Source organism: Antennarius striatus, chromosome 10 (assembly GCF_040054535.1).
Source record: "Antennarius striatus isolate MH-2024 chromosome 10, ASM4005453v1, whole genome shotgun sequence".
Classification (NCBI taxonomy): domain Eukaryota; kingdom Metazoa; phylum Chordata; class Actinopteri; order Lophiiformes; family Antennariidae; genus Antennarius; species Antennarius striatus.
This window is the reverse complement of record NC_090785.1, coordinates 16,214,762-16,240,058: the sequence shown is the minus strand read 5'-3', so window position 1 is coordinate 16,240,058 and position 25,297 is coordinate 16,214,762. Positions and strand designations below refer to the sequence as shown.

The 25,297-nt window shown below is 39.7% G+C and overlaps 1 protein-coding gene across 3 annotated transcripts; it reads right to left on the bottom strand.

The window, feature by feature from the left end:
- On the bottom strand, nucleotides 1–23,548 carry afap1l1a (actin filament associated protein 1-like 1a). 3 transcript variants are annotated; one of them, XM_068326116.1, is made up of 19 exons: nucleotides 23,431–23,548; nucleotides 9,192–9,317; nucleotides 8,984–9,067; nucleotides 8,792–8,871; nucleotides 8,342–8,480; nucleotides 8,088–8,183; nucleotides 7,788–8,002; nucleotides 7,495–7,674; nucleotides 7,245–7,328; nucleotides 6,755–6,830; nucleotides 6,045–6,158; nucleotides 5,311–5,522; nucleotides 4,838–4,983; nucleotides 4,662–4,734; nucleotides 4,144–4,249; nucleotides 2,731–2,898; nucleotides 1,944–2,119; nucleotides 1,735–1,860; nucleotides 1–957 (listed from the first exon to the last, which is right to left on the bottom strand). In XM_068326116.1, exons 1-19 carry the CDS (start codon nucleotides 23,471–23,473, stop codon nucleotides 931–933), a joined length of 2,271 nt encoding a protein of 756 aa, XP_068182217.1. In that variant the 5' UTR covers nucleotides 23,474–23,548; the 3' UTR covers nucleotides 1–930. The 3 variants fall into 3 exon arrangements, with proteins under 3 accessions (XP_068182217.1, XP_068182218.1, XP_068182219.1); XM_068326117.1 differs by lacking the exon at nucleotides 23,431–23,548 and adding an exon at nucleotides 12,230–12,424; XM_068326118.1 differs by lacking the exon at nucleotides 23,431–23,548 and having other exon boundaries at nucleotides 9,178–9,317.
- Nucleotides 23,549–25,297: the final 1,749 nt, after the last annotated feature.

Sequence of the window (25,297 nt, the reverse complement as noted above, 5' to 3'; positions counted from 1 at the left end):
TTGATTCATTTTAATTTATTCAGTGTCTGAAGGGGACGAATGAATTATTGATTTAACATTTGACAACAATGATTAATCCCTTATCCAGGCAGGAGAGCGCTAAAGTGCAAAAGACAAATACAGGTTCAGCAGAAAAGTTCTATCAGAGACGACATTTACACGCTTAAGAAAAAGTTTGGATTGCATTGCCACAACATAGCTGGAGTATTCAGATGCTGTTGTACAATGTGCTAAAAAAGGTCAAAATCACATTTAGTCCCAAACAAATTACTGAGCTGCTGACTTTGCTGTACAGCTTCATCAGAAGCAGATAAGCTAATAAGTAGAGACTTAACATAATCATTGCCCTAACCTCTCCTTAGCATACAGGTAAATTTGCCTGGCAAGTGGGTCAAAGTGATGATGAGTGATGAAACCTGTAACAGTATACTGTAAAACATACAAAACAGTAGTTGTGGCACACCGTATAAAAGCATACAAAAACATACATAAAAAGGCTCAAAATGACTTGGACTGACTCGATTCTCTTATTTCCCACATCACATTTCTCGTGTGGCACCTTAACAATGACCTATTAAGAACACACTCATGTTGGCTTTCCTCTGCATTGCAGCAGTCTTACCTTATCCTCTTCTTGTGACTTTCTTTCTCAGACTCTTTGCTCTCTACTTTCTGTTTTTGAATCAATGCATTTAGACACATCCGGTGAGCAGTCTTTAGATTCCTTCCACTGGGAGTTATCATTTCAAGACAGATGGTTAAATATTGAGTGAAATGTACCTCCACCTAGTGGCTAGTTATCTTCAGTACAGTTTGAGTTCTTTGTAATCCAAAATGTCTGTTTAAACTTGGAAGGATTGAATCACAGTCACAGTGGTTCTTTCCTGACACCCGTTGATTCTTTCTCCAATCTGTTCCATAGTAATGATCTTAGGTTCTTTTCTTTGACTCCCATTCCTGTAGAAATAAAAAAGAAACAGGGGATTTACAATATACAGTATGTCTGTTATTCTAGTGAACCTTAATTATTTAAAAATTGCACAATTTTCAGCCCAATCTGAGAAAAATCTCTTCATTCATATGTAGAGCACTTTTTAATAACTCTCAATATACAGTCAGAAGTTTGTTAACACACAGATTATTCTGAGTAGTTTTCTGTAAGAAAATTGAATGCTGAAAGATGAGTTTTTTCTTAACTTTTTAACATCGTTCTTTGTTCAAAACAGCATATTTGAAACAATGCCCCACTTAGATGGGAGCATAAAGTAATATGGAAGCTAGGTCAGTGATTGGTGGAGTAAAATCAGCACAATAGATTATCTCAGTAGTGGTTCAGCCTAAATACACTGGAGGTGCATAAATATACAGGTACTTAAAAGTCTTCAGCAAAGACAATCTGCCATTTCTTTTTATTGTTCTCTCCTTAGTAGACTTTTCAGTTACACATAAAACCAGAACACAAAGCTCTGCTGGGGATGAATTTATAATGAGTGCCGTCTCCCTCATTTACAGGATGGTTGGAGTTTTAAAAGATCCTTTTTTCAAAAGTTAGCACTTCCATGCCCAAAAAGTTTACTGGTTTAGGGGTATTGTGTATATGGACCATTACAAAAATGCTCTAAACCAACTAACTCAGAAATACAGATTCTCTTGTTAAACTACAAGAAAGCAAGAACATTGTTCATAGACCCAGAGCTGTGGCTGAAATGTGGGAATAGAATTATTTTAATTTACCTTTGCCTTCTGCATGACAGTTCCTGTTGAAGAAGCATAAACTGAAGGAGGTCTCCTCCTCATCTCAGAGGCACAGTTCACTGGCACGCACTCGCTGTATACATAATGTGTCTTTTTGCTGGGGGCCTACAAAAACAGGACAATGAAAAAGACGTGAATTAAAAAAGTAAAGGCAGGCAGCCATGAATGGATTTCAGCAACACGTATACCTTAGTGGGGGGTTTAGCCTCAGCAGGCGCGCCCAGTGCTCCTCCAGCCAGGCTCTTCTTGAGGTTTTCTTGGACTTGCGTTAGCCGGAGCTCCAGGTCCACTCTCTCCGCCTCTTTAGCTCGACAAGCATCTTCCAGCTGCGACAAACGTCTGTTCAGGGAGGACTTCCTCCTCTCTGCACCACACAAATACAGGGGAGCACGGAGCACAGTGAGACACACAGCGATCATCAGAGTCTCATGCCCTTCTTGGGATTTAGTGAAGAGTGTAGAATGCATCATAGCACCTAATAAAAATTCTCAAGAAATGCATCAAGTAACTTTACTATTAGAGTGAATATTACTACAACAATGGAAGGAGGCATTAAGAATCTTAATAGGTACTTTTCACATATCAACCATTACTACTGTAGTACTAATATGGACAGTACTCTCACCACCGCCTGCAGCACCCAATGTACAATTAACTACAGTTGAGGTGGAATTCAACATCCATTTATGTAATTTTAATATTAAATAGCGATTATGGGTTATCTTAATGCCTGATGGGAGTTTGTACTCTCACATGGTCTCCTGTGAAGGAGTTCAGAGTGCAGGGTCCGATATAAGAATACAGACTAGATTCACTTGATATGCAAGTCTTTTAGTTTTTTAGAATTTAAATATGCAACAATTCTCACAAATTATGAGTTCCTAGCTAGTGAGTCTCATTTGTGACTCATGGTTCCTGCAGCTTTATTGAAAACAAAGAGTTTGTGCAACATGTAATTTCTATTTTCTGCCTTACCAGAGGCTGTCTTCATCTCCTCCTTTAGCTCTCTCTTCTCCTGTCGGAGGGTCACTAGTGCATTTCTTATTCCATCTCTTTCTCTTTCCAGCTCATCTTTCTCTTTCAGATAACGCTTGGCATCCTCTTCAGCTCTTGTTTTCCCATACCTTCCATACTGGTTGGTGTCTGGGTTTAGATGTCACAAGGGTGCAAAGGTTAAGGGTCATATAAGTAGAGGTTATGGGAAGAAGACAAATACTTCACTGGAATATTTCTGCTTGTCTTTCTCCATTTCTTACTTCTATCATGACGAGTGTGATGCCATCGCTACAAATCAAATGAAAGCTTAGCAGAAAAATGTGTCATGTGTCATTTTTCAAACCAAGAGTTCTGCGGGTAACAATAATATGAAGCATGAAATAAAAGATAAACAGAAACAGAGAGGTCAGGAGGCAAGACAATGACTTTCATGTGAGCTCCCAGTAAAACTTAGGTTACAACCTGAAGTCTTTGATGTGCCAGAGACACAGAGTGGGTCTGAGAACGAACACTGAGAGGAACTTTGAGACCAATATCACTTTCCTATATCGCAGGATGCTCATTTCCACTGAGGCCAAAGTAACACGACACCAAACATGGGAGAGTTGTGTGAATGCGGTGAGAAAGGAGTATATAAGAAGACTATTGAGCTGGATCAAAGTTCATTTCATGACTGTAGAGCTGGAGCTAGAGCAAAACCATCTGTCTCCAGGTTCTATAAGAACTGCAGTTATTATTGCTCTTCTTCTCCTCCATGGGTACAGTATTCTAAACTTTATAAATGTATCCATGAGTTTCTGTTTATTTAAGATGGACATACATAAAGTGAAGAATTTAAATCATGCTGGTTATTGTTTGTCACCCTTTAAATTTATTTCTGTTTTCACATTGTTTTTTATCCTCTCTAGTTTTCTTATTGACTTTTAGATGTCAGCTGAATCACTTACGTCAGATTCACCAAATCTAATAATCTAATTTAATTAATTTTAATTTATATATTTGCAGAGAAGAAAATGGCTACCTTTCAAAAATTTTGCAGTAATGTTTGCCACAACCTATAAATAGACCTGATGGGTCAATTTGGGGATGTTACTCTTTCATTTTGGTGATGTTATTTATATGCACATAACAGTTGACCTGCACTACTATCATTACAGTGCAACTCATTTTACTATTAACACTATCATCATTGCACACTTTACAAAAATGTAAAGTTAACACCTCTGTCAAACAAAAGTATCAAACCCATTTATGAAGTAGTGATCAAAATACTTGATCAGTGTCTTTTTCCCTTACTATATTATCTTTTACAGCCTGTTGTTGCTGCATCAGTAAAGGTCTACATGCATAGTTGTGTTTATAACCCCCTTTGGTCTGCACATACATACTTACTTGACCCTGTTCGCTTGAGGGGTACTAAAGACTTGTTTCTGCCACTGCTGGAGGAACTTGAGTGCTGCTTCTGACTCCCAGACTGTTTCCTGCAGTTTTCTACTAACTGGGAGGAGAACAGATGGGGCGGAGGGACAAGTCAGACAAAAACAACATGCAAATCATCAAATTTATTGATTTGAGACAATTGAGGATTGTGTTTGTGGCCATAGGTGAAGATAGGTATGTGCTTAAGTGCAGGTCAGGGAGGTTAAGAGGGGGTTTTACAGCCTGTAAAACAACCATGACCTTATGCCATCCTGTCACCGGTTTGAACACTCTTTGAGTTTTGTTGTGCTCCACTTCTATGGCCACACTCCTTTACCTGGCCAACAAAAACCTATCCTTCATAGCTGTGTCTGTTTGGGGATTGATATGGGATGTTAAATTCAGACAGAGACCAAACCTCTGCACATATATATTCAGCTTCCTGTCCTGTAATATCAAAGTAAAGGGAACATGAAAAAGGGTTATCCCACCTGCATGTCCTCATTGGGGACTTCATCATAAGTTCGAGAGTCTGTGGATGTAGAACTGGGGGACGTGGCCCACCTAGAGTCGGGGAAAGGGGGAGATAAAATGAGCATGAGATCCTAACATTGGTCAATGTTCTTGCTTTGACCTCATCCAAATATACCCCCCCCCCTTTACACACAGGAAAGAATGACGAGCAGCATCACGGATGTTAGCAATGGTTTCCACGTCAACATAGTCATAATGCAGTGACTCTGGATCTGTCGCACACCCCGTCTCTGCCAACAGGACACCCAGCCACCTTCCAAGTTCCTCAGAGCTGCAAGCCTGAAAGAAGGCATAACAAATAAGTTTTGAAATATGCTTCTTTCTGCCCACCCAAAGCATGGATGAACTTCATTATTGTCCTAATTCCACCTCAAATAATGTTGATGAGAGCATTGAGAGTGACTCATTGATGTTGGGGGCTATAAAATTAATACAAGCTGACAGATCCTATCAAAGAACTGCATAACCCCCTTAGAATTGTCTTTGGGCAGGTCTCTGAAGTTAATCCCTTTAAAATTTAGTGTTGTAACTAACCCAAATGCAAAATACTGATTAGTACAGGTTAAAAAAGATAACAAGAGGGGGAAAAAATGGTCAGAATTTTACCTCAAGAGCAGCCGTCTCAGTGCTGTTCCGCAATATTCTGAAGGCAAAAGGATGTTTGGGTCCGAGGCCTGGGACTACCTCACAGCCGTGGAGGGGAAGCGGAGGCAGACAGGACCGAGGATCGCCTTTGTCGTGATAGAAGTGTAGGGAGCCTCTAGAAACACAACACCACTGCTCCCGCCACACCTGATTCACCAGCACTGAGAGATAGCCTGCGTTGAGAGGAGCGAAATAAGAATAACATTTTTAGAGACTTCGACACTCGAGAAATAAGACAGGGTAGTTTTCAAAGGAACTTTCATCTGGAACAAGTTGGTGTAAGAAAAGAATGAGAACAACAACAATTTCTTAGCAAGGCTGATATGTAGGAACATTTGTAGGAACATGTGTAAAAACGATTTCAATACATGTATTTAAAGGTATAAATATGAGCATTAAAAGCATGCGGTGAAGTCTTTTAATTTGATGTATTTTTTAATTTAATTTAAACTTCAGAAAATGTTAAACTTAATGGTTCCAGTCAGAAAAAAAATCCTGATTTGTCCAATTTTTTTTGTCATGATGGGTTTTCATAAAGCTGCTGTCCCATTCATGAACTCAGTGAGCTAGGCCATTGGGTCAAATGTCACAACTAATAGTAAAAATTGGTGTACCAGTCCCATCAAATGCTTTATTGTCAAAATTTTCACACTTGCCAAACCTCATGGAAGAATAGTAATGAAACATGGACTGACCTTGACGAGGATCAGACATCCGGAGATCCCCTGGTCGAGGGGGTTTCTTCTTAGAGAAGCTGATGATTCGGGTGATTTTACGGCCAGCAGCAAAAGCCCCCCTTTTAACTTTGCCTATAATAAAAATGGACGAATTACAGTTATTTTTCTTTGTTTCATTTGGAAATTGAAATCCATGACACATGAGATAGAAAAAACAGAGAAGATAATGAACAGTATTTTGATGAAAGGTCATTTTCATGTTATTTAGCATCACATGAAATGGATTCCATTTTCATCTTGACAACCATGCAGACAACCATGAAGGTGTTGTCCATTGTTTGCATATAACTTGCAAAATGTTTTGAGAATCACTAAAATATCAGACTTGGCACTGAATCATACAGAAATTCCTGAAAACTATACTAATATGGTGTCCTCATATTGACAATTTTCTTTTAAGGTTATTCAACCAAGTTGCTTTATATAGATACTTGCTTTAAATTTACACAATGTCATAATCTGCAACTCTGCTATTATCTAAATAAATCATATAAATTATGAAATTATTTGCAATTTATAAACTTTTACATCTGTTCAATACAACTGGAAGACGGATGCAAAGTACAAAAATTATGTGTTACAAACATGTAAACCTCATAATGTTGAAGATTGTAAGGGAAATACATACAAACAAAGATATTGCACAATGAGTTATTATTTCTTCTCACCGTTCTCTCTGCCATTCTCTCCAATTATGATGCCCACACCGTCTGAATCGGATGCATTCTTTTCTGCAGATAACCTCTGTGGGGCAACCAGACAAACAGGTGAAACTTTGAAGAGTGACTGAACTGAACTAATGGCGAGACGTTCCTCTGTCCCACCTACATCCTGTGATTTCCCTCATAGGGCATTTTGCAGTTTTTGTTTTGACAGATTGGTATGCTTTAAGATTAATGTGCCCGTACCATCACTCACTTCCTACCCCTTGTTCTTTCCTGTGGTAACACCCAATTACTCTACATATTTCTTCTTTGTTCTCGCACAAGCTACGGGGATGACTGTATAATCATCTGAGCCAAGCAATTGCTCAGGATAATTGATGGTGACAGGTCAATTGCTACTTGCCACCAACTTTTCCTCACCTCAACAGTGAAAATAAATTGTGTTTTCAGGAGAGAAAGGGCAGGGACATGCTTGGTTACCTTCTGCACTTACCTTATCTAGTTCAAGTTTTCTTGAAATGACAGGAGATGCAGATTCCTCTGGACCGGCACTCTGACCGCTCACCTCTCTAACAACCTATGGAGGTATAGTAAATGTGTCTCTTTTGATTGTACGTTTCCTTCTGATCTTTGTTTCTTCAAATCAATCCCAATTCATATGATTATCAACACTTTTGAAGGTTGTGTTGCCAATATGTAGTCCTACATGCACACCTACAGCATCACTTTGGAATAGAACTTACCCTGAGCCATCTATGGGCCTGCTCTTTGCTTTGCACTGCTAGCACCACTGCATCTCCATTGGGCATGGTGAACCTGAGTTCATGGTGCTTTCTCTTGGTGTCCTTGGGTGCATAGACCACAGTGCACTGAGGCAACAGCAGGTCCACATATGGGCATGTATCCTTAGAACTCTTATAGCACTGCAGACAGGAGGACACATGGCATACTTTATGTTGATTAAGAGAATATGAGTTACAGAGGCTGTGTATAGGTCATGAAAGGGTGACTAAATGCTTTTCTGAACGCTTCTCACCTGTAGTCTGTTTTCCCGAATGACAGTCAACTGTTTTGCCCATTGGCCAAATCGTTTCTTGCGCAGCAGGAAGGCACAGATGCGACAGTCCCTTGCAGGAGGCATGGAACTCTCATCCGAGGGCCACTGATGGGTGAGTTGGACACCAGGGCTCCTTTCTTCTTCATCTTCCTCGTAAGATTCATAGGAACTACTTAGAGCATCTGAGTCATTGTCTGAGAAAGAAACAACAAAGAAGCAAAAGTGTCATTTGTTAGTTTAACAAGTCAGTTTTCATTCTGAATGGGAGACTCAACTTACATGAGTTCTTGCGATGTGAATTTATGCAGGTACTGGGGTAGTTGTTTTCGGCATCCTCATAACCATCCTCAATAGAGTTAGGAGGGCTTGGCCTGACTGAACAAAGAAACCAAAATAAGATTAGTCTTACTGTTCCAACCTGTAATTTGTTGTATTTTTTTAAATTGTTCTATGACTATGTTTATGAAATTTGCAATGCTGAGCAATTACTTAGTGGTTTTAGATAGTTAAGCAAAAGTAAAGAAAATGCTGACCTCTGGTAATGATGTACTCTGGCATTTTTCCTGGGCTTAGTGGCACTGCCTCTTCATAGTAATCCTCAGGAGGAGGTGTTGTAGGCAGAGGGGGAGGGGAATCAGCTGAGTGTGGGGCGAGGGACTCTTCACCGTTTTGCTACGAGAGACATACACAAACAAAAGACTCAAATTTCCTCCACAAACATGAAAGATTGTTTTCACACCCTAGGAACTACACCATCAAAGAGATAGAGAACAACCCTCAAAATTATCCATAAATTAGAACTCTTGAAGGGTCCCTGAATGTGAACTCTTCCAACACTTGGCAGAGTCCATGTGTGTGTGGGAAACCTCTACATAAAGAAACAGCCTCAGTTATGCTTTTATTTCTTTCCTCTCCACAAGTTCTTTAGAGGGCTAACAGTCTATTACAAAGCTGTATTGGAAAAAGATGTATTGGACACTTGCCTCTTTTGTGGTGTTATTTTGGGTGTTCTTATCTTCTTTAGGATCATCTGTAACATCCTTTAGGTCTCCAATTTCACAATCTGTAATGAATAAAATTACACATTTATTTTGCATATATAAAAATAACGTGATATTTGCAACTCTTACATGTATGTGTACATATAACAGCAACATCCTCTTACTTAAACTTACCAAATGTCTCAAAGAGAGATTCTACAAAGCTGGTGCCATTTCTGTACACTGATGAGTTCATGTAGATGTAGTCTGTTCCTGCCACTGGACGTTAGAAAAACACACAAGACACTCACTATCCTGGAACACACTACACACTGCATACACACTACATACACAAACAATTACTGTCTGCAACACTCAGCTTTATCTACCTGTCTTTCCTCACCTGATGGCTGTATCTGCTGCAAGAGGTTCCACACGGAGGTCTTTTTCTCCTGAGTGGAGGAGCTGAGTTTTTCCTGGTCCAGCATCTTCAGCAGTACGCCCAGCTCACTCACCAACACCTCCATTGCTTCACAGAGGGGAGGCAAAGGTCAGGGAGCATTCAGTATATCAGCAGAGAGGTCAAAGGTCTGACTGAAAAGTCCAAACAACCCCCAGGTGTATGTCAAAGAGTCTCTTTCTGCTCTGCCCTTCCCGTGTCTTTCTTTCATTTTCTGTCACTTTGCTTAACAGTTTGTCCAAAACAATCCCTCACCTCCTCCTCTCCCTCTACCCCTTTCCTCATCTGTCTTTAATGGGCAGACTAAACAACACAAGGTGACAGGAAGCATGTTTGCTAATTACTCATGAAGTGAAAAAAAGGAAGTGAAGGTCACTGAAAACCAAAATCATTTAATCACAGACAGAAAATCTTTTTAAAAAAAAGAAAAGAAAGAAAACCAGTGCTTTTTGGTGGCTGCAGTGGCTCAGAAGGGTTGACTCCCTCTGGAAGGCTGGTCGCTCGATCATCACCAAATTATCCTTGAGCAAGATACTGAACACCAATTTCACTGACAAATGCTGGAAGGATCTGTCCAAGGGAGGTACATTATAATAGTACATCCTATTCATTGTATCTGGTAGGTCTAAAACTGTTCAAACAGCGTTGGGCACAAATCTCAATGCTAAGAAGGAATGTCAACTATACTGCAATAGCATTTTGAACAAAAAACAAGAATCTGACCAGGGTAACCATGTTATAGTGAAGACTAGGTGAACCAACAAGTTATTACTCAAATATCTAGTCACATCCTCACAAAAAGAGCTGGTACCGTTTACAGAAATCAATGCTACTTATTGATCTGCTAGATTGGACAGTAAAGCTAAATAAATTATATCAGCCGCAATTTGCTCCTTTTATCGGATTCATCATCTACTTCATCTTAGAATCTTTTGCATCCTGTCTGTCTTCATTGTTGTTGCTTAATCGCTATTTCTCAACCTAGTAATCTTACAATTTTCAGCCAAAAACCAAGTGGCTGAGTCACTGCTGACACACTTGTTTGCCCTCATGTCCCACTCCCTCCATCTCTCTCCTGCTCACTCCCCCATTTTCACAGTCAAGCCACATTAAATGAGATGAACCGTGCATCTAGTTGGGGTCAGTCACAGGACAACCGCTGAGCCAGAAAAGTCTTTGTTCAGTGGGCGGTCATATGGAAGAGAGTTCTGCTGCACTGAACAAACACATACAGAAATGTACACATGCAGAAAAATATGTAAAACACACAAGATTTCAAGTATAAGGGTTTGTTTAATGAGTCGTGTCCAGAGATTGGTGTACCTGTTTGGAAAAGGCTCACAGGTCAGCCTGTTGTGTCTGTCAATTTTCTGAGAATGCTATACATTCAGACCAAAGGCTGGATCACACGTGTTTCTCAACATCCCCTTGCCTATAATCCCATCTGTCAAACAAAACATCTCAATATACTGGGAGATGTGTCTCGTATTTGTTAATGTGTGTTTCACATTTCAATCTGCTCCCACTCCTTAAAAGCAGACATATTTTCGGAAGGTGGGTCTTCCTATGGGCTTAACAATACCCTGCTAAGTCTATTATAGTCAAGAGCAACAGATCCTATCCTTGGTGTGCTTTTGACAGTGTACGTTTAAAAATTTTGTCATTTTGACCAGCGTAGTTTCCTTCTATTGTGATAAAAGAATGCTCATGGGAATGGGATGTTTTTGCCTGGTGAGCGGTCTGTCTATGCCAGAAGTTCCAGCTGTTTAGATTCTGACTCTTGGACACCACTGGAATTCCCCGACACAAGAGGAATTTTATTCACAGTTTGACATCATGGAAGGCAGAAAATGTAATGTACACCTCACAGCAATGAATCAAGGCATTGCTTTCGAGCAGAGTTTGTGTGAGGTAGGCCGAAGCAATCTCTAAAGACCTCGTGTCAAATTGAGCAAAGGGGGATTACTAACTATCCAAGATGTGAGGTGCATAAAACAATGCCAGATAAAATAAATGATTTGCTTGAAGCCATCGGGCAGTAAACTCGGATTTTTTATTTAGTAATTTTTTTTCTGCAGCTGCAATAAAGACAAGACATCATTTTAATCTACCTTCTGATTACTTTAGCTTTTAATCCTTCAGAGAAACCATCAAAAGAGTTCATTAAAAACTTTGAGAGGTGCAGGCAGTGCTCCATTTCTGCAGGAATGTGTGGAGGTACAATCAAGCATTTACTTCCTCACACTAGGCTGGCAATTGCTGTTAAACACTGAACACATTCCTCACTTTGTTAATAGGGCAAGGCTATGCAGAGTGTGTTTGTGCAGGCGTATAGCGAAACAGAGCAAGCAGTTTGTTTAACAGTGCAGACTCAGACCTTTAAAGGAGGCTGACATTAGCAGACTGCACAAGATCTGGGAGGGAGTGACAGAGAAGGGGGGTAGAGTGGGTGAATAATGTCAGTGAGGCAAGCACCTGTGCTAACATGCCCAGCATACCCTGATATGAAGAGTAATGACCTCAATAGAGTGCTGGGGGTTTTCTTTAACTCTTTTTTTCATGCTCAGGACTTTCTTCACATCAAGATGACTTTTCTGGACAATCATCACACAGAAAGAACTTAACAGAATGTCAGAAACAATCAAATGCAGTCACTTGGCAGCAACACTGACTTTCATTATTGATGAAGGAGCATAAGTCTTCCAGACACATGACAGAGTGAGTCTCACAAAGAATCTCTTGGAATCTGTGAAAATGATGGATTTCCCAAACAATGCAGCATGACTGCCGTTCTTTCACCAAGATGCATGATGCTTGAGGCATGAAGTAAACATCACCTGATGTCTCACATCCAGCCTCATGTTTACAGCTTCTCATTGTTGCCTATATTTACATATCCCTTCATTCTTTGCACATTCTTTGGTTTTTAAGTACCTATTGTGTTAGTATAGCAACAAAAAGCAATTCTATTCATCACTTACCCTCAACAGAAGTGGATGAGAGTCCCACCATTTTCTTGGGTTAACAAGGAGATAAACAGGTCATCCATACATGAGTAAGTAATGTAGGAGATATTCCTGAGTCTAAGCCTGCCTGTGTGCCCCGTCCTATGGAGTCTTTGTATGGGAGGTGAGCTATAGTATGCCTACTGCTGCATTCACACGTCCTTTCCCCTCCTCTCTCTGATCTGTTATCTCTTTATACCTCCCTCCCAAAAGTGTCCCCTCCTCTCTTCTAGGGGGGTTGGAAGGTGGGGGTTGGATCACCCTCCACTGATCCCAGGGATTGTATAGCACCTGGGAAAGGCTCGCTGAGTAAACACACAGACACATGTCGACTAATAGCTAACTCACATTCTTTATTTTCCCCCATTCTTTTCCTCAATGCATTGTTAAACTTTAACTAATTGCAGAGACACTGCCAATTAAATGCCAATAAAACCCTTTGAATAACTAGATACAGAAAAACATTACACGACTGATTTATATTTAAGCATGTTCATTAAAGTGACTAAGATAAAAACACCAATCCTTGTCTCCAGTGAGGTTGTCGCTGCATTGTTGCTGAAACATTTGATCGTAATCTATTTGAAAGTATCAAGTGAAAGATCCTTCAGAGATTGGGTAAAAGCCACGCAGTGGAGGCAGAGACAAGTTGAGACATTTCAGAGTTACACGTGGATGACTTGTTGCCTCGAGGCAGATTAATGTGCCCCAACACGATGTAACATGCCACCTTCAACCTCTCACACACATTGATGCTGTGAGAATTCACCCACAAGAACACAAAGACCAACTCACATCAGTTTCACAACCGTGCAGAGACTGATAGACCAAACAACTTTCCACTTAGTGTATACATTTAGTGGACGTCATTACATTTATACATAGTGAATTAATGTGATGTGACCTGTTATTTAGGATCCTGTATATACTCTTAGTATCAGGAAGCAGACTACAACTCGGTTAAACGTCTTGTACAAATTTTTTGTGTATTATGTGGAAATTACAGGAAATCGGTGCTTCCAAAGAAATTAAGCTCCAACAAAAGTTCAGTCAGGAAGACTTTTCCTTTCCGTAGTTTATTTCTCATCAGCATCCTGTCATTCATGAATCTCACACTTAGTTTATATTAATTTCCTTCCACTCTGTCAGATGAGATGTTAGCAGTCATCATTGGCTGATACACTTTTATTGTTTGCTTATCATCTTGCTGCTGGTTTTTGAATATTATTTTCTGTGTCCTTTTAGTTCTGTCATGCTACTATTATGTGTGCTCCTCCACCATTGTTGCACATCATGCCCAGTCTTCACAACCTCACCAATTACATCATTTTATCAGCATCATATCTTCGCGATGATTAATACTAACCCTCATCCTTACCCTAATCCTACCCTTAGTATCATCAGCCACCACTTAGAAATGCATAGTTCATGCTTTATAAGTGCTATAAGATAAAATAAGCCTTTATTCATCGCACGGTGAGGAAAGTTCCAAAATTAATAGTGTAATTATGGAAATTTATAGTGTAATTATGAAACTAGTTTTACTGGAAATATGATTTTAAAGTCTCAATAAGAAAATAAACAAGATATCTGGAGGATAAAAAGTACAGGGTGTCTTAAAGGATGACTTAAATAAAACTCCCTTTAAAAAAAGTTAATCATTGCAGCATTTATTTCTATACTTATTTAAGGTATCAAATAAATAGAATAATATATTTAAAAAACCAAAGCATGTTGTATGACTAATGCATGTTAGCACCAGCAGAGGAACAATAAATGAAAGCTTGTGGTGCAGCTCCTTCAAAAAGACAGAGAAGGATGATACTGAATCTGATTTTAACAATGCTTTGGGGTGGGCATCAATCACATCTGTCTCTTCTCTCTGTTCTTCTTTTCTTTTGCTTGGTAAAAGCTACAGAGTAATGGTGATTCTCTATTATATTAAATTGATGCATCAAATCTGTAAATAAATGTAAATCTTCATGGTAGCATATTCATCAAATTATTTTACTTTGATCTGCTGTAATTCCAAGTTACTAGCAATCTTAGAATGTATCTTCTTTAGAATGCAGGTGGGCATTTCATCCCCCAGTATGATGAGGTCTGGCTATTAGCTGTTAGACTTGGTGTCGGCCTGACAAACCACTCTTTATGATGACAAAAATGTGACCTTTGTCCTCCTGAGTCAAGCTGTGAATTCACACACAAAATGCATAGATACCAGTGGAGGACTGCAGAGAGATGCTAAAACATTTTGAATGACTTTTCTTCTCATTAAAACTGAGTACATGGTGCCTTAGCTAGGTATGGCTAGACATGGTCAAAATTTAGAAAATGTGTGTTTTTTAAAGTTTAAAATCAGTTATCAAATCCATAAGATTAACAAAATATTGCTAAAGTTAAACCAAAAAGTTAAACGCTGCTTTGAGAAACTTGAATGGCAGCACCATCTGTGACTCCACCAGAGATCTGCATCAAATGAAAACCGAAGGTTTTTTCTTGCAGGTCTCGACTTCCTCATTATCTTTGGACACGTTTGGTATGCAGCCATATCCAAACCTGATCCAACATGAAAGATCAGTGAAGGTTGAAGATTGAGTGTGGGAGTGTCTATCTGTCCAGTCAAAAAGAGATTTGAGCAATTTTACCCTGAAACTTTTGAGAGTAGCCGAAAAGCATTTTTTGAAATATAACAGCATGACTGTCGTGACTCAAAGGAGAAAGGAGACAACAGTGTTTAAAAGTTAAAACAATTCCACCGTCTGATTTGATCAAACCTGGGGGACGCATGTTTACAGACAACAATGAATGAATTCTAATACAGATGAAGAATATCTGTCACATGTGGTTGTGGTTCGAAAAGCCCCAATTCATCATAAGTGGATGCTTCATAAAGTTGATCACTTAGGTGTGTGTTTTCTAACAATCCATGCCTACAAAGGTGAGGTAACCCAGATGGCCAGATGTGCTTGGGGTTTAATAGCATCACAATCTGTGCCAACAATGTCTCCTCTCACCAGCATGAAGTGCCCTATCATAATGAAATCCCCTCCCACTCTACTGCTTAGATTCCAGGAATTTCCCAGTTCCTATGGTTCTCCTCTCCCTGGCACAAAACATGCCTGGACATTCATGAACTGATGTCTCTGGAGCTCATGGCAGGTTAGCAGAGACAACGCTGGCTCGTCAGGGAGGTGATGCAAATCAGAACGCGTCTGTCTCATCATCCGACTCAATCAACAGATACTTTCAGTCCTATAGAGCGTTTTAGCATCTTTCAGCTCCCTGTTTTGTACATTCACATTGAACTCATGTGCTAATCTAGATGGTCATCCAGTGAGAGGGTCATCCAGTGTTTCAAGATCGGCGGTTCGATTCTTGCTCCCACCCAAAAACACCCGGAGTGTGAGCTGACGGTGGGAGGTGTCAGCTCACCTCCAGAGCACTGCTAAGGTATCCTTGAGCAAGGCGCCGTCTCCCTTTACAAGCTGCTTTATTTGAGCGTTCCACAAAGGGGGCGCCCGCCACTCTACCTCCCCCTCCCTGCTCACAGGCCCCTTGTGTGTGTTTGTGTGTTCAGGGCTTATACACACTAATGTATATATGCATGTGTACTAACTAGAGTGTGCCACTAATTTCCCCTGTGGGGATTAATTCAGTAAATATATCTATATAAAACGGTGGCAGATCGGCGGTTTCAAGATAGACGGTTCGATTCCCGCTCCCGCCCAAAATAAATACCACTGTCAGCTCACCTCTGCCGAGGCACCCTTGAGCAAGGTGCCGTCCCCTTTACAAATTGCTCATTTGAGGCGCACCAAGAAGGAGCTGCCTGCCACCCTTGCATGCCTACAGGCCCCCTTGTGTGTGTGTGTGTGTGTGTGTGTGTGTGTGTGTGTGTGTGTGTGTGTGTGTGTGTGTGTGTGTGTGTGTGTGTGTGTGTGTGTGTGTGTGTGTGTGTGTGTGTGTGTGTGTGTGTGTGTGTGTGTGCTACAGGGGCCTGTACTCACTAATATATGTATGCATGCGTTTGAACTAGTAACTAGTTTGCTTTCTTAATTTCCCTTCGGGGATCAAACCAGTATATAAAATTTAAAAAATAAAATAAAATAATAATAATTATTCATTATTCAATATTATTATGTGCGTAGCCGCTGTATGCTGCTTTCCCGGTACCTGGTTAACAAATCTTTTCATCAAATTATGATGGACAGTAAAACAAAGATGAATGACAGTGGAAATTGGATTTGGTCTTGAACAGAACTGTAACTACTAATAAATTCTATACAGAGGGGTAAAACTGGACACAAAGAACGAAGCGGTGATGTGTGATGCCAAAAGTTACACTGAGCGTTGAGTACAGAGACACACACAAAAAAGACTGTATAAAAAAGAAAATCTTCTTCTACTTCAATTCTTCTTCTTGGTTGTTTCCATTCAATGCTCCATTTTGTTTGTCTTCTCCGTCTTGCCTTAACACATGTAAAGTGAATGAAGAGTGTGTTCCTGAGGCCCCATCGGTATCCTTGATTAGCTGTCATGCTAAGCCAACCATGTGCTGAAATCATCAAGGCTCACATTTTCAGATCACGCTGGGTATAATGAGCGTACTCGTGGAGACCCTTCGAGTCACTGTCATCTTGCTCCACATGCTGCCAGCAAACCCCATTTCCTGTCCTACATTAGTTAATGGGCAACCAGCTGTACAGGGATGCCTCTTATGCCCCCAATAGAGATGAACTTCCTCCCAATGATGACATCACTTATCATCTCCGGCCTTCTGTTTCCCATTCCTGTCAGCTGACCCATTCCCATTTTAACTGAGCCCATTCTTGTGTAGATCCTCTACTGGATAGAATTGAATGTGCCTGCTGCTTCTGACTGTATTTTAAAGGGATGACAATATAATGGAGCTTTAAATGCACCATTATTACAAACCTTATTTTTGCTCCTAGCCCCTCAAGAGAGAGAATTCCTTTCTCATGGCTCTGACATGCTCATGAAACATGTGGGCGGACATTTTAAATAAAAGGACATCATAAATAACTTACAGCATGCATTGTGCAAAATATGTTGAAGCTGAGCGGCAGGTGAGGGCAGCATGTGGAACAGCTTATTAGTTTAGGAGGTGTTGTAAAGGTATACAAATTGAGGGAAAAGGGGAAATAACATGTTACCCCCACTGGTTTTATAGCACATGGGGAGATGCTTGAGGTTACTATAAAATACAGTAATTATTCCACACTCTGCACTTGAAACCACTCTCACAAATACAGGAAGTAAACAAAACGATGGACACCATCCTGGGTCTCATTTGCAGAAGCAGACTTAACAATTAATTTTGATTTCAAGCCAGATTTTTATACATTTTTGTTATTTCTAACAGCTAAAATGGTTATGATTTCATGCTGTGATGCTGACATGATTTTACCTGTGAGCTGTCTATGCTTGACTCAGGCTTTTTTCGTGCTGGCTATGATGGAGTATTGCTTTGTCGGCGTAAACTGTATGAATCCAAGCATGTGGTGTATTGCATGAAATTTATTAAAAATATGAAAAGGATAAGCATTTGAAGATGTGAGGCATTAATTGCCAAAACAAGTCTTTTCACTTTCCCCAGTTTGATGTCCAGACACACATGTTGCCTGCATTCCATCTTCGCAATTTGGTCACTACGCTCCAAAATATTTGATTTGATCTGTCAGATTGTTTCTGACTAACCCCTGATGTAAGGTTTCATCAGAGCTTAAGTTATGAAAAGGATTGTTTGAACAAACATTTTAACTCTGGGAAAATTTCTGAATCCAATATTAAATAAATCAAAGTACCTGTAAGATTAATTGTAAATTCTGCTTTCAATTACATCATATGAAAAGAAAGGTGTTATCATGTCCTAGATGTACATTAATTCACAGAATTCAGGTGACAGAAATTCGAGATTCTCTCATACTTTCACAGTAGAATGGCTTCTGTTTCTTAAAGATAGAATCAACCCAAAGCAACGACACGCTGAGCAACAATTCCTGCAATATCATCAATTATTTATACACAGAATTTAAATGAGATGTGTCCCACAGCCACACAATTACCGCTATTTCTAGGTTGAATGTGCATCCTGACTCGTAATGATGTCCTAATGAGCCTGATCATTCTGTTTCACAGAAAGAAATCTATTCGAGTCATTAGACCCGCTAATCAGGCGCGATGTTTCCTGGTGACTGAGTGGAGAATTATGGGGGTTTTGTGCCCTCCCACTCACCTGTTGAAGCATTGGCTGCCGTTTGAAAGGAAGCAGTGAACCGCAGAGGTTTTTGATGTTCAAGCACACACGCATGCACGCATGCACGCACGCACACACACGCACACACACACACACACACACACACACACACACACACACACAAATCATTTATCCACAGCTACCTAAGGTGCTGAGTAATCTGGAATCTGAAGTGAGATTTAAGGGCCATTGTTCAGTGTTACGTTAGTAAAGCAATGCTGCTCATATTCCAATCTGACAGCCACAGTCCTTTTGCATGATTTCATTATGCTTAAACCTGGGATCAGATAACATACTTTCATTCAAAGAACATCCAAATTTGACACTTGTGGAACAAAATAAAGATGTGTGCTGTACAAGTATTTTCTTCATGCCAAGTGACACAGTGCTGTATTGTTTAAAACAAAATTGTACTCATAGAAATATATGTTTTTCATCATTGTTGCCTCACTTTCTTCAAACAATGTTTATGTCATGGACACCTCTCCTCCTGCTGTTTTCTATTCCCTCCTAATTGTGTCAGATCTACATCGACTGCCAACAAGCATCAACATATCAGCATATGCCTGCAGAACTCTGTTATAAATTTAGCAAACTCGCAGGGGGATTTCCCATCCCACCCAGTGCATCATGGGATAGGCTGATCTAATAACTGAATTGAAACAAGCAGCTTTATAAGATGGACAGGGAGATATAAGCAGTGTGATTATGGAACGGTCACAGTTGCTGCATTCAATATGGAGTCAGGTCAAAGGTCAAAGGTAGCAGACGGAAACATGATGTGGGTTATGTGTTTCTGCTCAACCCTCTGTTCATTTTGTGTCATTTTTCATCTTCTGCTGTGTGTTTTACTCAGATCAGAGATGGCACAGAGGGCTTGACTCAGCCTGCTGCCAGACAAAGGCTCCACAGTGCAGTGTGTATTATTCAGATCCCATATCTGCCTGAGTCCAATGAGATCACCACCAAACTATGTCTCCCTCACAGAAAAGTATTCACATACTGAGAAAGATGCTATTCTGCAAGTGGAGGCACTGCTTTACTGATGCTGCACAGACAAGGGTAACATACACACATGACAGACACAACACACATGCATGTCTGCAGAAACTCTCTCTCACACACACACACACACACACACACACACACACACACACACACACACACACACACACACACACACACACACACACACACACACACACACACACACACACACACACACACACACACACACACACACACACATAGAATTACATGCACACTAACACAAAAAGAGGAAAAAGAGCTGCTTTGTCTCAGTTTGGGGTTTTTTTGTGTGTGTGTGTGTTAATGGGATTTTGACCAGAGCAAATCATCATCTTCATTCGTTTACCAAAAAATAGGACACACTCTTCTTCTTGCTTCTGGCTGAAGTTAACCACATTGCTTAGTATTAGCTCTCAAGAATTATCCAGGGTTCATTCTGTATTCTCATACAGTGAGCTCAAGAAATCATTAGCATGTAGTTAATACAATACTGTATCTCATATGCATATTTATGCTGAATATTATTTTTAAAAAACAGCTTTTGAAATAATTTCAGAATTCCTCTTGGATGATAGTTTTTATTGTAATTCTTTTATGATAAATGTCATGTGATTTAGGCCTGTGTTGAATAATGTCATCTGGACTTGTAAGGAAAATCTGAAGATGTTTTGCCTCTCATTGAAGAGGCTTTTTTTAGTTAGAGGCTTTTTCAACTGCTACTGCTACACTATGTTGCTGGTTTGCACATTAGATTTATACCTGGGGCAAAAGACATTACAGAAATTGCACAATTTCTACACCTGCAAATTAACATAAATCATATTTCAGTGCTGAATTATGGTGGTTATTAAGGAATATATTACAGGGCTTACCACAGGTTATTTTGAATATGACTTGTTTATTCTACAAAACCTCTGTAATAAATGCCCCTGGGAGGATTATGTATGAACTTGTATGCATTCACACCCCAGGCATAGTCTCACCCTCTGCAGAAGAGTGATGTACACCATATGGATTTCTCTGCAGTATTGCTGTGATGCACATCTTCTTTAACCCCATATACATTACTGTGCAGACAATGACCATTGCCTTTACACAATGCACATGTTCACACCCACATGCACATACAAACACACGTATTCAAGCTGTAAAAACCACAATGATCTCCTCTTCTCACAAGGTTTAATGAGGGGGGATTCCATAGGATTGGTCTACAATCATTCATGATTTACAGCTCATGCATGATGGATCATATCTTAACAACTGTACTATAGGTTAGATGCAGTAAAGTATTTTTTTAAAATGGGTGTATGTATGTCTTGATGAAGCCAAAAAGTAAAGGTTGTAAAGTACAAATCAGTAGACGTGATGAGATACGACATGAAACATGCAGCCCACCAACAGCTGGATAGATGACGACAGCAAACTGCATTTTAATGGAGCTCTTTGGCCCCGCTGACCCTCACACCACGTTTTAATTCAACTTGAACAATCCTTCTTTACTTGCAAAGACATTCTCCACAAACTTGAAGTTCTAGACTTTGTGACCTGTGTCCCCAAAACCACATTGATCCTTTTGTTATGCACAATAAAAGACACATTCATGCCAGCAGATTAATAGGTTCTCTTTTCATATATGTATTTGTCTGTGACATTTGGGCGCAGACTCAATCCATCTCCTTAGAGAAGGCATAGATGGATCATGCATTCCATGCCCAGGCAGACGACTCACATGAGTGTTTTACATTAATCAGTGTGAAGTGTGCAGCTTATTACTGTTTGTTCTAGGAGCTCTTACATTTGCTACAAAAGTCACTGACAATAGCCATGATTCATCATAACTGCTGGACTAAATCAGAGACAATCCCACCATTGCAATGCTTCTCCGTAGAGACAGCCTCTCCCCTCTCACGCCCACCTGATGCTCGAGCGATCTCAGTCAGCAGTAGGGAAAACCGCAGCGTTGCCAGCTGGCTTCCATCGTGAATAATAAGAGGCTCCCACCAGTCAAGCTCATACCTGCCTGTCATTGGGTTTTGCAGATTTTATATCTGAACTCCTGACACTCCTCAAAGCAAACAAGGAACAAAATCATAACAGATTGATCAGTGGAAAATTTATTGATAAGAATATAATAACAAAAGTGATATTTATCTCATTGTTTTCATTTTACACCCCACTTCTTTCCTGCTATGGTTCACTCATTGCTCCCACTGATCAGATTTCCAACAGCAGACAAGAAAAAATCCTCATACCCTGCAATATCTGCCAAGAAATAAAGGATCAACAGACAGAGTAAAATAACCCAACCTAACCTACCTAACCTAACCTAAGCAGATATTGAACAGGTTTTCAGTGTGAAGTAATGCTATATTCACAGCTTTCCTACAGAAATGATCAATTAATACTGTGGTAATGATGAATTGCTAATTGTAAGTAAAATATCAAATTAAAATAAATAAATAATAAAATAGAATTTTGGGGGTCCCAATAAAAATATTTTCTCTGTAAAAAAACAGTAGTAATTGAATTCATTTGAGCTTTTTATATCAATGGTAAAAAAAGAAAAAAAAAACAATTGTAAGGCGCAGTTTGAGGAGGAGCATGTTTTTTCTTATTGTAAAAATTATCAATCCCAAATATTTTATATTATTTAAATTACACATTTATAGATCTCATTACAATAAGCCCTTTGTGCAAAACATGCCAGTCAAGACATTCACTGATCACATCTACAGTCGCGTGCTAACCAGGGATCATCAGCTGTTATTGTTAAATTTTTCCTGTGGTGACACAAACACAAAGCTCATTTAAAAAGTCAGTCAAGCTACATCTCAGTGTGTTGGTCGGTGATGAGGCAGATGGGAGTAACCGGAAACTGTTTCTGTCAACCTGGACAAAGCCTGAAGACTCCTCCTCCTTCAGAAACTTTGTGTACACACCAAACACACATAGTGTCAAGGTAAGGAAAGATGGAAAAGAGGTAACTCGTGAACTGGAAAGACGAGGTGACCGATATGAAGCATCTCTGTCTTGTCACAAAACAGCCTTGGCATAGGCTTCATCCCATTTCCTTTCAAAGTTGTGTGTTACCATTACAATCGTGCTCACGCCCCAGGAGACTGGCAACACCAACATGGAAACAAGCTGTGACAGCACCTTCCAGCTGAAGTGTACCTATACCCAAAGTTGTCTTCATCACTGAAAAACTAGATTGGTTCACAAACCTCTCCAAACTATAAACTGACTTCCAAAGTCATGCCAAAGCCCAAGAGGGGGCAAGATTATTTGCTTTCTCTTACAACGAGGAAAAATGTTGTAACGATACCCCTTCCTCAAAGAAAAACATATTGGGTTGAAACAGATTTACTATTTATTATAACAAATAACGGTGCAGAAGAAATCTCTGCTGGTGGGGTCCAACATCAAACCATGACTGCCTGGAGCCTCATTTTCAAATCGGGTTATTTGACTTGACTCAGGACTTGACTTGACTCAGGATGAGGGAGACACTATAACAATAATCAAATTTCAGGTCCCGTCTAACCTTTATCACCAGGAGAACACAGCAACATTATTATTATTTTATTTCCTTCTTAAAACAGGAGAAAGAATTGGGCAGGAAGTGCATGAACATAGAAAACTGATTCTGTAACCTGCATAGAATAGAAATTAGGACATTAACAGAATAACATCAGTCCCACCTGTTCCCACTGTAGGGAGTGATGTTTATGAGGAAGGGTGTGTGGCAGGATGTCACTGTTTTGACAGTCACAAAAGAAATAACCAATAACTGGAAAATGAACATCAAACTCCTTTAGCAGCAGATGTGTTACAGCAGCATTTGTATAATGAAAATTGAACCTACATTTGATGCATTTGGAGTCCATCCCTCTGCTCAGGCTGTTCATGTGAGCTGATGAGGTTTAACCCAAACCCATGAGTGAGTGAGGGCGTAAGGAACCACTTCTCACTGATTGAATCGCTACCATTCAGACCTGCAGGTCGGGAGCCAGTGCTTTTCAACTGGGTCCTAAAGTCTGTCACAGCACCTCTATACACACATGTTCCCTCTGTGGCAAAGACCCTAGATGGCGCTCAAGAGGGGGTCCCAAGGGGTCACGAACCAGGCACAAGGCATGATGATTTTCACCTGCAGTATTTCAACAAAATGACCATATTATATTTTACTTTGTGCAAATATAGTCATGATTGTAAATCAAAAGTTTATTTTGAGGTAGGCAAATTCACTGCCTTTGATGGCTGTTTCTCTTGCTATGTTTTGGCCGTGGGAGATGGAAACTTGTCCTGGGTGTTGATAGGCCCTGCACAGGACAAAGTGTTACAAAACATAGATCATTATGACATTACGTCTGTGTGGGGTTTTTTTTTCTCTCTTTTAAATACTTAGATATTCTGAATGCAAAATCTTGCAGATATGGTGAGGAATAATGAAAACAAAGCTGGAGGATAGCTCAAAGTAAAGCATATTCATTCATCATAATTTCACTATTGACAAAAGTGACTCGTAGCAGTGCAAATATGAGAAAAATAAGTTGTATGAATCAGTCAATCAGGAACACAACCCGTGCAAACCACACTACAAAATCATTTATCTGGGATAAATTCCCGACCCGGAATGGAATAAATGGCTGAAGATGAGACGGTTCCTGTCGTCTGGTTTCCACAGACGTGGCAGTGGCCCAAGAGGAGAGTTAATGATGCCATCTAGTGGAATATTTTTGAATTACAACACTCACCTTCAGCAATGTGATGAGAACATGATTCTAGTGAACTCTTGTTCACCTCTTTCTTTGTCCTCGATGATAAAGGACTTTGCGAATTAGAGACAGGTCAGTCTAGAATCCCTGATACTTCTATTACAATTCAAAAAGCCTTAATTATTTTACTTTATGCTGGCCCATGTCAATACCAAAAAGAAAAAATGACAACACAAAGGTGACTGGGACCTACTGATAACAATTATAAATATAAAGAAACAGAGTAATGACACCAAAACCTCGGGTTTTTGGTGAAATTCCTAATGCTTTCTTTTTCTACCCAGAATGAATGAACCTACGTTTTTAAATCATTTACTTATGACATGAGTAAATGTTAATGTCCAGCTTCAATCTTGAGAGAACCTGATTGTCCTGAAGAGACCCTCTGTCTCATAGAGAAACCTGACCAGCTAAAGGGTAGATGCTGTAGGTAAGTAAGGTAAATAACATAACTAATAAAATACAAGCAGATGATGTCATGTGTATAGACTTAGTGCCACAAACTTTTAAGAGACCTAATGATGATGATGATTGGGAGGGATTTTTTTTAATTTATATATTCACTATTTTAAATCTCTCCTTGGAAGTGATTTATAATACATAATGTATAACATACAGTATAATCAATGATATACATTATGTATTATAATAAATCTATATTGCAACGTTACATACTTACTGTTTTAGTTACTGTTTAGCAGCAGCTAATTTATTCTGAGTTATATAAGAGTCTGTCACCTTTGTCCCCATGCTGCACATTAATGGTTGTTCAAACACGATCAGACAGTACAGAAGAGGACTCCCTCTGTGTTTTTGTTCTGCAGTCACAATAAAATGAACACCAGACATTAGAGACCAGCCTCCTTCACTTCAGTATAGCCCTGTTCTTCCACTTGGAGCCATGCATTACCTAATTTACTATGAAATTAAAGACAGATTTACAAGTAAACAAAC

Coding starts and splice junctions, on each gene's coding strand:
- afap1l1a (XM_068326116.1), bottom strand. CDS start 23,473: ATGAACAGCCTGAGCAGAGGGATGGACTCCAAATGCATCAAAT. Junction 9,318..23,430: donor GGACTCCAAATGCATCAAAT/GTAGGTTCAATT, acceptor CCCTCTGTGAAG/CAATGGAGGTGTTGGTGAGT. Junction 7,329..7,494: donor AGGCCCATAGATGGCTCAGG/GTAAGTTCTATT, acceptor ATACCTCCATAG/GTTGTTAGAGAGGTGAGCGG.